Source organism: Ovis aries, chromosome 4, assembly GCF_016772045.2.
Source record: "Ovis aries strain OAR_USU_Benz2616 breed Rambouillet chromosome 4, ARS-UI_Ramb_v3.0, whole genome shotgun sequence".
NCBI classification, from domain to species: domain Eukaryota; kingdom Metazoa; phylum Chordata; class Mammalia; order Artiodactyla; family Bovidae; genus Ovis; species Ovis aries.
The window spans coordinates 8,106,225-8,118,451 of NC_056057.1; the positions used below are offsets into that span (position 1 = coordinate 8,106,225).

Here is a 12,227-nt window from a genome sequence, read left to right on the forward strand (position 1 = left end):
CTGCAAGAAATCCACACTGCTATCTCTTCCCACGTGAACAAAGCTATGTGCAACTCATAACACCACATTGGTAAATAACCCACGCGTGTTGAGGGTAGCCACACAAAGTCACAGAACAGCAATTTATAAGTGTCTGATTCACAATATGTGGAGATTGATCAAGTAGAGACATAAATTACTGAAACTATGAGTTTTTTCCAAAAGCCGAAACTACTGAGTGGGCATACCACAACTAGAGAGCCCATACACTACAATGAAAGATCCACACGACACAACCAGGATCCCACGTGCCGCAACTAAGACCCAACACAGCCAAATAAATAAACATTAAAAAAAAAAAAACTATGATTTTTTCACCTACTTGCATCCCCCATCCCTCAAAAGAGAACCTCCGCAGTGGGAGAGACAGATGCTCCACAGCCTGAATGAGAGCCCCAAATGCCTTTTCTGTGCATATCTGCTTATAAACTGTGACTCGGTCAAAAGTAAAATGCTCACATTAACAGTACTGTGTGTCTGTATAGTGGTTAATACCAGCTCTACTGGTCTTTGGCACTGGTGTGAAAACCTAGCCCCCTTCTTGTCTTATGTTTTCATAGGAATATGTTACCTCTTGAACTTACAAAGGAATATCTGAAAATCACCCACTTATGATGTTGATCTTTTTAAGCGCAGCATATCAAAATAAAGAGCGAAGGGGAAAAAAAGACCTCAGCAACAGCAAGGAAATGCCTTTTATTATCTGTTAACAATTGAGCTTGACTCATTTTTTTGCAAACAACTTACTGCCTGCAGATTTCTCTCCGAGTGAACAAAGCTGTTTATAACAGGAGGGAACAAAGCATCCCACTGACCTCAGTCTCAGGACCTTAAGACTCTGGGTTGGTTTGCTCTGCAGGTCTAGAAGACCCCTCCTTCCCCCTCTTCTGTCTGTGACCCGTCCCCAGAGCAGGGACTGTCTACCTCGAATCTGCCTCTCTTCCCATTTAGTTCATGACTGAGATCCATGGTATATCAGAGCTCTGACAGGGACAAGGAAGCTCTGTTCTGCCTCCACTAACTTCAACGCTCTCGAGTTAAAGTCAATGAATCGTTCTGCTAGTTTGCTATTTAAATTCTAGACACACTAGTACAGATTAGTGTCAATAACAGATCTAAAAAAAATCACCAGAATAAATTGTTTCTTTCAATTGGATCCAAAAACGCATGTTTACAGAGCTCGCTGCTTCTGTACAAACTTGAGGAAAAGAACACAAGCCGTTGCTGGAGAATCAATCATGTCCCGGTGCATCGGGGCACAGGAAGGGAGCTTAGCCTCCAACTTGCCGGACACTGACCAGCAGCCCGTCCTCCGGACTGGGCCTTTCTGGGGCTGTTTTCTCAGCCTCTGAGTGGATCCAACACCAGGGCTAGTGAGGAACAGGGCCCGCACAGACAGTGAGGAGTCAGGAGAGAACAGTGTGGCCAGAGCCAAGAAGCGAAAGCGTGGAAAGACGGGGCAGAGGAGGCTGAAGACTCTGAAGTCCACCCGCACAGGCAGCCCTGGGGAGGCTGAGAAAGACGGAGGATGAGTCACTGTGGACAAGACCCCAGCAGGCCTCCCAGGGAGGAGCCTGGCCCGACAAGAGTCGGCGGGTGGTGGGGGGGTGGTCAGCACTGCTGGGTTCCGTTGGACCCTGATGCCTGCTAGAGTGACAGGCCCAAAGTGGCCCTCCCGATACAGACAGCCTGATGGAAGGGGTTCCCTGAGAGAGGCACCTCCGCACCAGGATAAATGTTCCTGATCCAGGAGTCCAGTACTGGGGAAGCCTTCTGCTCCAAAATTCTGAGAGCAGCAAATCTAAATCTGTCCCAGGGCTCCGAGGGGAGAGGGCAGAATCACCCAGAAAATCCAAACCGACTGTGGCCTGGGAGTATGGTCTGCACTGTGGCAAATCCCAGGCCGGAGCATCCGAGCCCAAAGACAAGCATGTCTGAGCCCTGTTCCCGCAATGCCCAGACAGGACACACTTCACACAAACAGCCACTCTTTCAACTGTCGATCGGTCATTCATCTGCAAACGGGGATGCGGCCGTGAACGCACTGCTCAGTCTGCCCTCACCCGTGAAGCAGGAGCACAGACAACTCGTCTTCCACCCGCGGCTGCCAGCCTGTGTCTGCTGCTGGCACCAGATGTCAAGGCACAGACGCTTCTGCTAAGGAGAGTCCCTGTCTCTCTCTGGAGGTAAAGACAGTGGACACCAGCACATCTGCAGTGAAGCCCATTTGGAAAAGGAATGGTCTCGATGTGAGTCGACCCTCTCTCCCTCCCCTCATCCCTGGGAGGTCGCGCAGAGGGTCACGGACCTGAGCCTTGGAGACGATGGCCAGCAGCCGGGGCATGACCGTCATCAGCATGGTACAGAGGCCAAAGATGAAGTTCAAGGAGATGTAGGAGATGAAAGCGACGTCCGAGCTGGAGAAGATCCTCGAGACGAGATACATCCAGGGCAGAGTGGCATACCTGAAAAGCCAAGTGCAAAGTCATGCTCCTCGGCCTGCCTCAGCCTCCTCTAGAGACTGAATCACAGACGACAGGCTGTTGGCTGGTTAATCTTCCTCCCTCAGTGAACAGAAAAACACTTGACTTAATAAAGCTGGCAGTATTTTCTAAAGACAAAGCACATTTTCCGTAATACAGTGGGCAGAGCCTGGGTCGGGTCAAACCCGGGCCTGGGCGTGCAGCTCCATGAGCCAAAGAAAGGCCCACTTCCCCTACCCTGTGGGACAAGCTTGGCCTTGCTCCTCGCTCACAGCTTCTCAGCAAAGAGACATGACACCTGTTTGTCAGAGTGAGAATTAAAGCTATCACAAGCGGAAAACTCTATACAAAAAGAGAACCTCAGATGAAAATGGAAAGCTTCCTCTCTGGGGGGCCCTCACGGGCTCCAGGCGTTGTGCCTCCAGTGTGTGCTCTGACCTCCCCACCCCTACAGCCCCCCAGGTGGGAGCCGTGGCCCCGTTTCACCATGGCACTGACAGGCTCAGATGCCTGACTGAGGACCCACAGCTGGAAAGGACAAGGAGCTGGAAGAGGGAGTTGTTTCTGTGTGACCCAAAGCTGGGCAATGGACAGCAACGCCCAGAAGTGACCCCCACAGGCTTCAGTTGGCCTCACATGATAAGAAAACACCCACAAGGTTCCTCAAAGCAAAATACCTCTTCATGTTTCCTTCTCCAGAGCACAGAGCCAGGGTTTATTCACGGTTGACTCCCCTTGGCTTCCTCCTGTGATCTCCCCACCCCACCTACCCCACCAAGCAAAGGAAGCTGGTACCTCAACGTGGACGCCAGCAGAGAAGTCACTGATTTAAAAAAAAAAAAATCTTTATTAATGCTTTTCAATTTTTTATTTTATACTGGAGTAGAGCTGATTAATAATGTCATGAGAGTTTCAGGTGGAACTAAGGGACTGGGTCACACATGTACATGGATCCATTCTTCCCCAGACTCCCACCGCCACATAACACTGAGCAGAGTTCCCTATGCTGCACAGTAGGCCCTTGGTGGTTATCTATTTTAAATATATCAGCGTGTACATGCATGCTCAGTCATTTCAGTCACGTCCAACTACGACCCCATGGACTGCAGCCCACCACGCTCCTCTGTCCATGGGATTCTTCAGGCAAGAATACTGGATCCTCTTCCAGAGGACCTTCCTGACCCAGGGATAGACCCTGAATCTCCTGAGTCTTCTGTTTTAGCAGGCAGGTTCTTTACCACTAGCGCCACCTAGTAAGCCCAGCAGTGTGTACATGCCAATCCCAAACTTCCTGCCTATCCCTTCCCGCTGTCCTTCCCCCTTGGCAACCATGAGCTTGTTCTCTGTGAGTTTGTTTCTGTTTTGTGAGTTCGTTCGTATCATTTCTTTTTAGATTCTGCATATAAGGAATGTCATAGGATATTTCTCCTCTGTCTGACTTACTCCATTCAGAACAATCTCTATGTCCATCCATGTTGCTGCAGTTTTAGCATTATTTCATTCTTTTTATTGGCTGAGTAATATTCCATTGTAAAGTGGTACAGCCATTATGGAGAATAGTATGGAAGTTCCTTTAAAAACTAAAAATAGAGCTACCATTTAACTCCCAAATCCCACTTCCTGGATCAGTAGGCTCTTGAAATAGTTTTAGATTTGAGTGTAATTCCATATCCACATGAAACCTATGGTATTTGCCCCTGGATCAAAAATACATCCTTGTATTTCAGAAAATATTAATATTATATAATCGAACAATATGTTAGAAACTTCTGTCAACAGTCTGCCTCATAATTCAGGCATGAAGAAAATGATTTTTAAGCACACAAGGGGGAGGTGAGTGCTTTAATGCAACTCCTCTTAATTAGCTGTTGCATCAAATAGTTCAATGATTAACGATCACTGAGCTAAATTCACACTGCTATGTAAAAAATAGATAACTAATAAGGACCTACTGTACAGCACAAGGAACTCGACTCAATGTTCTCTAATGATCTATATGGGAAAAGAATATTAAAAAGAGTGGAAATATGTTGTCCAGTTGCTAAGTCGTGTCTGACTCTTTTCAACCCCAGGGACTGCAGCATGCCAGGCTTCCCTGTCTTGCACTATCTCCCAGAAGTTGCTCAAACTCATGTCCACTGAGTGATGACATCCAACCATCTCGTCCTCTGTCACCCTCTTCTACTCCTGCCTTCAATCTTGCCCAGCATCAGGGTCTTTTCCAATGAGTTGTCTCTTCACATCAGGGGGCCAAAATGTTGGCGCTTCATATGTGTAACTTATTCACTGTACTGTACATCTGAAGCTAACACAATACTATAAATCAGCTATACTCCAATAAAAATTAATTTTAAAATAAACTAAATTAATTACCAAAGAGGTCATGACTCCATGGTCTCTATCTGAAATACAGAGAGCAGCCCTGCCTCACGTCCAGCCCCACACGGCCACTCTCTCTGCCTCACGTTCAGCCGCACACGGCCACTCTCTGTCCTTCTCTGTCCCCCGGGACATAAACAAGTGCTACCCTGCTGCAGTGTGGCTGTCTGGATGAACACGTGAGACAGCAGCAGTCAGAGCAGATTTTAACAGAAACCCAAGGAGCAGCAGCAGTCTGTGAGCCAGTTGTGGGAGGCAGCTGTAGCTGCTGTGAAATTCCTTCCAAGAATGAGCCAACACTCCCTCCCCAACAACTTAAAACTACTGACTCAGGGACTTCCTGGCCGCCCAGGGGTTAGAACTCTGCGATTCCACTCCGGGTGCACGGGTTCCATCCCAGGTCAGGGAATTAAGAGCCTGCGTGCCCCTCAGCAGGCTTCCCCCATGGCTCAGGAGTGAAGAATCTGCCTGCCACTGCCGGAGGTGCAGGAGATGTGGGTTCAATACCTGGGTTGGGAAGATCCCCTGGAGGAGGGCACGGCAATCCAGTCCAGTACTCTTCCCTGGAGAATCCCATGGACAGAGGAGCCTGGTGGGCTCCATGGGGTCGCAAAGAGTCAGACACAAGTGAGCACACACACAAAGGGTATAATTTATTTTTAGTGACACCTATGGCAGCTTCTAACAGCCTCCATTTTTTATTAAACTGTAATGTCATTTTAATATTTTACCACTGGAGGTCGGAGGCCTGCTAACCATTATTCTGCCATTTACGGGGTTTTCCTCCCTTTGAAACTGGCCCCTCCCCCCACACTGCAGGAATTTTCAAAGACATGGAACAGGATTCTGTGCTCTCATCTTTTTTAGTGTTAAATGTGAACTAAATAGTGGTTAAGGTTTCATGTTTTTATATAAGTTAGATTCTCTTTTCTCTCTGAGATTTTTAGGTTTACTTTCTTTTTCCTTTTTGATGCTTATTCTCCCTTTCCAGTTTAAATATCGATTTTTCCTCCATAGAGAGAAGGAAAAGAAAAAGGAAAATTGTAACAGGGCATGTTTTCCTATTATAGCTTATGAGACTCTGATCACTTACACAATCCCTAGTTTTTCCAGATTCCAAACAAAGAGCCCCTTTTAATGCCTGACCATGTTCTTGGGTCTCAGCTTATTCTGGGATCAGCCTTTTTGAGATGGTTCTGGGGCTCCTTGTGTGGACAGGAGGGGTGAGCCAACATGCCTGTCCACTGGGGCACTCAGGGGACGTGGTAGCATTTGGGGCCCCAGGGATCCCTCCTCTTGCAGGGGAGTCACAGTGGCAGGCTCATGCATATTCCTGGGCTCCAGTGGAGGAAGAACCCATCGAAAACCTGAACCAGCCCTGGGATGTCACCTGAGAGCCTGGTGGGTCCCCATTTTGTGCTTCTCCCCTAGAACCTGCCTGAGTCACTTTTCCAGGTCCTCTGGGTCCCCCTCACCTGGGACCCTCCACTTGACACGTCACCCTCTGGGCCCATGGATGCGCCTCGACCCGAGAGTCCAGTGAGTCTCTTGAAATCCTTTGAAAAGTGCTGCTGTCATGAATGTGGAGAGAATTCTTAGCTTAAGGTTTCTCTGTGTCTCTCTTTGTCCCCCATCTATTCATCTATCCATCCATACATCTATTTTTCCAGTAAGGATACAACTGTTCCCTAATTAGATGCTTTGAAGAGTCTGAATTGCTGATAAAACTGTCATCTATATAAAAACCATTTTATAAACTTTGGCTTAGATAAAAGCAGAATGCTCTGTTTAAAAAAATATATATATATATATATATATACACACATATATAATAGTGTATGTGTGTGCATGTGTGTGTGCTCCATCGTGTCTGACTCTTTACGACTCCAGGCTCCTCTGTCCAAGGAATTTTCCAGGGAAGAATAGTGAAGTAGGTTGCCATTTGCTATTCCAGGGATCTTCTTGATCCAGGGATTGAACCCATGTCTCCTGCATGGGCAGGTGGGTTCTTTACCAGCGAGTCATAAGTTAATTTTTTCCCTACTATTATCAAGCATCTCTTACATACCTAGCCTAGATCTAGAGTCAAATGATGATCTTATGCATTCTTTGCTACCTGGCAGATACGCTCTGGGCACTGCTAGCAAGGTTCCTGATCAGTGTGTACAAAGGAGAAATTTGTAAAATGACTTTTCTGCTTTTGCTACTTTGATGCTGTGAGAAAAAAAAAAAAGTGACAGAAGTTAGACAAAACATTTCCAAACTACTGAGACCAGGAGAGGGAGAAATACAGCAGCCGCAGAGCTGCACGAGTTCCAGGACAGTTCCAGAGCGGAGTGGGTGGTGTGTTTGAGCCCCAGAGGGGCAACAGAGACGGAATGACGGGCTCTGAGACAGACAGGGACAAGCCGTCCCCATCACTGGCCCCTGCCGCCAGCATGAGCAGGCACCAGGCGTCCTGCTCAGGCTGCTCAGCTCCGTGCCCCTGGAAGCAGCCGCGTAATTGGTTGGAAAGAGAGAAAAGCACGAAGCCGGCATCAAGTTCAAAGCTGCCCCGGGGGGTTCTCCTTCAGAAAACAAGCCGTAATTCTGCAGCCACATGTCCCATCACGTACCCGAAAAGCACCAGCAGCAGGGTGGTGGCCGCCAGGTTCTCCCGGAAAGTGAAGGCGGTCAGCTGGAAGGCCACGATCACAGAGACACACAGGCAGACGGAGACCAAGTAGAAGAGCTGAGAAATGAAGAGGAGAGGGCCTGTTAGCACAAGGGTTTGTCTATCACCATCTCCTGACCCCTGGCTGCCAATGCAGGAGACACAAGAGATGCGGGTTTCATCCCTGGGTCCGGAAGACCCCCTGGAGGAGGGCACTGCAACCCGCTTCAGTATTCTTGGGCTTCCCTGGTGGCTTAGACAGGAAAGAATCTGCCTGCAATGCAAGACACCCAAGTTAGACCTCTGGGTTGGGAAGATCTCCCGGAGGAGGGCATGGCAACCCACTCCAGTATTTGTGCCTGGAGGATCCTCATGGACAGCGGAGCCTAGAGGGCTACAGCCCACAGGGTCACTCGCAAAGAGTCAGGCACGACTGAGCAACCGAGCACACACGCCTGACCACAAGCTCTCGGTTCAGCTCCCATTTAGCCTGTGTCCTGTCTGGCCCAGCATACGGTTGCAGCAGTGGACTCAGGCCTGGAGAGTCACAGTTTGGGACTGAAACACGTCCCCTTCGAGATTCATGTAAAATGAGGTCATGAGGATGGACTCTGACTCCACCAGGCGGGGGTTCTTACAGAGAGAGGAAATGAGGAGACAGGCTCCCAGAGTGAGGACATGGGAAGGAGACAGCTGTCCTCCAGGCCCTGGAGGGAGGCCTCGGGAGTGTCACCAGCCCTGCCCACGCCGGGATCTGGGACTCCAGCCTCCAGAGGGGCCACGAGATAAACGTCTAACATCTATACCACCCACACCCACCTCCCACGGGAAAGGGCGAGAACCCAGCCCCTGCCAGGATGCACGGCTTCTTCCCACAGTAAGAACCAAGGCTAGAAACCCCTCCTGCAGGGAGCAGCCCCCGAGCACTGACAACCTGTGGAAAACCCCCCGGCAGCAGTGCCCCTCCTGAAGTGTCAGACCACAGCTCTGATCTCAAGTTACCCTCCGTCCAGTGGCCCTCTCTCACACCTCTGATAAACCGAGTCTCAAGACAATGGCATCCTGGGTGTCTATTTGTGTTTATCTACTTGCTTTCTGCTTCCACCCATAAGAACACAGGTTCCTTACAGGCAGAGCCTCTCTCTGCTCTGCTCATGGTTTGTCCACAACACCTCAGACACACCTTAAAGAGAGTGAAAGTAAAGAAAGTGAAGTGGCTCGGTTGTGTCAGGCCCTTTGCGAACCCGTGGACTGTAGCCTATCAGGCTCCTCTGTCCATGGAATTTTCCAGGCAAGAGTACTGGAGTGGGTTGCCATTGCCTTGTCCAGGGGATCTTCCCAACCCAGGGATCAAACCCAGGTCTCCCGCATTGCAGGCAGATGCTTTACCATCTGAGCCACACCTTGACCCAGAGCAAAACCTCAAAACCCTCCATTAAATGAGTGACTGACAATGGAGGTGGGAAACCGAGAGGAAAGCAGTGCTCCCTGACTTATGCCCCCAGAGTAAAGAGGAGCCACGGTTAGTGGGAGGGAGAGGAGGACAGTCACTGCATGACTTCAAGAAGGGGGAGGCTCTGGGTCTCTCTTGCCTGCTCTCATGCTCTCTGGGCACGTCCCGCCCCTTCTCCTCCTCAGAAGCAGGAGTCACCCTACATCATTAAATAGCAGACACAGCAATGGGCAGCCAGGGAGGTCCCTGAACCAGGACTGGGCAACTGCCACTGCCCCACCCACTCTGCGCTCTCTGGACACACGACCACGGAGCAGTCACTCCCGGTTCCGTGCTTCTGTGTCGTGGTCCCACAGGGTCAGCCTTCAGGATGTGGCCTGACCCCAAGCAGGCATCCAAGGAGGGCGCTGTTTTAACAGCAGGGATGGATGAGATCACCCACTCCTCACCCATGTTAGAGTACGAGCCTCTCAGCACTCACCGCGGTGTTGGGACACACGCCCCGTGCAGGACTTTGCTGTGCTTGCCTGCCCTGCTGGTGTTCTCATTAACGACCGTTTCTCCTAAAAACCAGCTTTCAGTGCCCCTCAGTCTGTCCTGCTCCTGAGTCAGCCTGCTTTCAATAGTTTTCTTCCTCTCACTTCTCTCATTCTCTGTGCATACACTGTGTCCTGCAGGAAGGCATCCCTGGCTACCTCAATTGGGGTGAATCTCCTTCTCTTTGGGGTCCTCACAACACCTTAATTTCCATTTCCTATGCTGACTGCTATGCTGGGTTTTAACTGTCTTCCTGCTAGTTCATCTCTTATACAGTTCTGAGCATTTCGCCTGGGTGGGAATTACATCTTTTGTCCCCACAGCTGCACAGATCCAGCTTATGTCCATCTTCCCCTCCTTGGAAGCAACATGACTGGAAAGTGAAATGGAAAGTGAATGGCTTGGAGAAGGAAATGGAAACCCACTCCAGTATTCTTGCCCGGAAAATCCCATGGATGGAGGAGCCTGGTCGGCTACTGTCCATGGGGTCGGAAAGAGTCGAACACAACTGAGCGACTTCACTATCTAATAAACTATAATAAAAATATGAAAAAAAAAAAGAAAGTGAATGGCCCAGGAACTGGCCAGCAAGGGGCAGCCACACACACACACACATACACACATGCACACACACCTCCCGGGGGTGCAGGGACACAGAGGGACAGCAGCAGAGTCCTACCATGTCAAACAGGAAGTGTGTGAGCCAGTAGGTCCTGTAGCCCAGGCCGCTCACGTGCTGCAGCCTCTTGGCCCCGGTCACCCTGTCCCGCACCACGGAGCTGCCGACGGACGCAGAGAGGATGGAGAAGCCAAGCACGATGCACAGGGCGACGCCGCACTGGCGGATGCTCTCCAGGCTGCGGGTGGGAGCAGAACGGGCATCAGAGGCTGACGGGGACCCGGGCCATCTTCTGCTGCTACGGTCAGTGAACTGCTGGTTATCAGTTGAATGGTTACAGGGATGGGGAGGACTGACTTTTTGCAACCCTGAGGACTGTAGCCCGCCAGGCTCCTCTGTCCGTGGGATTCTCCAGGCAAGAATACTGGAGTGGGTTGCCATCCCTTCTCCAGCAGATCTTCCCAACCCAGGGATAGAACTCGCGTCTCCTGCACTGTGGACAGATTCTTTACCACCTGAGCCACCACGGCAGCCCAAAGGGAGGACAGGGGTGGGGAAAAATTATTATGGGACGATATGAAATCATATGTGTGAAACTTCTGAAAACTGTAAAGCATGACAGAATTGAAAGAATCTTTCACTTGCTTTCTTTAAAAAGTGAAAAAAAAAAAAAAGATCTTGCATCCTTTGTCTACTGACTTATAAGAAGGTCTCACAGTCTCAAGAAAACTAGCTGCGGCCAGATGTGTTGTAAATATTTTTGTTTCTCTCTTCACTTTTTAAAGTTTATTTTTCAACTTACTTTCCACTTTCGAATATATATTTATATAGTATATTGGTTAACTTTATAGGCTTTGCATTGGTCTTAGAACATTTTAGTTCATGAAAATTACAAAAATATTCAGACATTTTCTTTCATTATCTTAAAGCTTTACTTTTAAGTGTTTGTTTCATGTGGATTTTATTATACTGTAAGAAAGTGAGGTAAAAATGCAGATTCATTCATTTACTTTTCAAATAGCCAGTGAGTTCTGCCTACACTGTGACTATATATATCTCTCCTCAAAGGAAAAAAAATATTAACCGGACCAGCCAGCATATTGGCTAAGGGTGTGGATTCTCTTACTAAATCCCCATGATGACCTTTCAAGGCCTGGGTTACAGCTCCCAGCATCCAGAGGACATAGAGAAGAGTGAAGGTTACCCGCAGGTGCCCGTCTGCCCACCCAGAGCCTTGACATGACACTGAGTCTGTGCTCAGGTAAAAAGGATGGCCCCTGCCACCTGGCCTGCATGCTAAGCTGTGCCCTCTGCCCACTTGGGGCCACCTTGCTGGACAGCAGCTCCCATAGAGGCAGGGAGGTGACTAGCCCACCTCGGAATCTAAGCTCTCAAAGCACCGAAGCTCTGTATGGATGGCGGTGCTCGGCGATGACACACACTGTGCTTTCTGGGCCATTTTTTAACTACAACATTCCTAACACCTCTGGTCCACCACTGCCTCCTCCTCGGGGATGGTCAGAGCCCAGCTGAATGGCTCAGCTCAAACCATCCATCACGTCTTACTGTATAACCGAAGTTGACAGGCCCACACCTAGAATCCTGGGCAGGCGTCAGGTAAAGAAAGGACCCCAAGAGTCCACGTGCAAACGTGAGGACCACCTGCCATGTTCAGGACATGAGGGGAGGTCGCCCATCAGGCAGATTAATGTCCTCCCACCCCATCTGGTAGGTCACAGGAAGTGCATAAATAATACTTTTTCTTATCATCCATTTTTTTACTAACGGTTTGCTCACTGTGTGGCAGAGAAGGGAAACGGGGAGGAGGAGACTCAGGTCTGTACATAAAGGGGCTCACTAGCACCATCTCCATGTGCACAGCGAGGGCAGACTTGCAGGAGCTGTCAAGAGGCGTCGCTATGGCGACCTCAGTAAACACTGCTTACAATCTTCACTTGAAAAAGATGTTGGGTCCCATGGGCTCTGGTGAATCATCCCCTTAGAACAACTTCCACCTGGAACTAAGCCATGCAACACACGCATCCCTTTGAGACTCAGCTGATG

At 49.4% G+C, this 12,227-nt stretch overlaps 1 protein-coding gene across 1 annotated transcript in view; it reads right to left on the reverse strand.

Moving 5' to 3' along the window:
• Positions 1 to 12,227, reverse strand: part of ABCA13 (ATP binding cassette subfamily A member 13) — a 393,578-nt gene that overhangs the window by 114,603 nt on the left and 266,748 nt on the right. The window contains exons 51-53 of the mRNA XM_042248365.1: positions 10,224 to 10,401; positions 7,517 to 7,632; positions 2,348 to 2,504 (exon numbers count right to left, since the gene is read on the reverse strand). Coding sequence (XP_042104299.1) covers positions 2,348 to 2,504; positions 7,517 to 7,632; positions 10,224 to 10,401 — 451 coding nt within the window. The remainder of the gene's footprint in view (positions 1 to 2,347; positions 2,505 to 7,516; positions 7,633 to 10,223; positions 10,402 to 12,227) is intronic.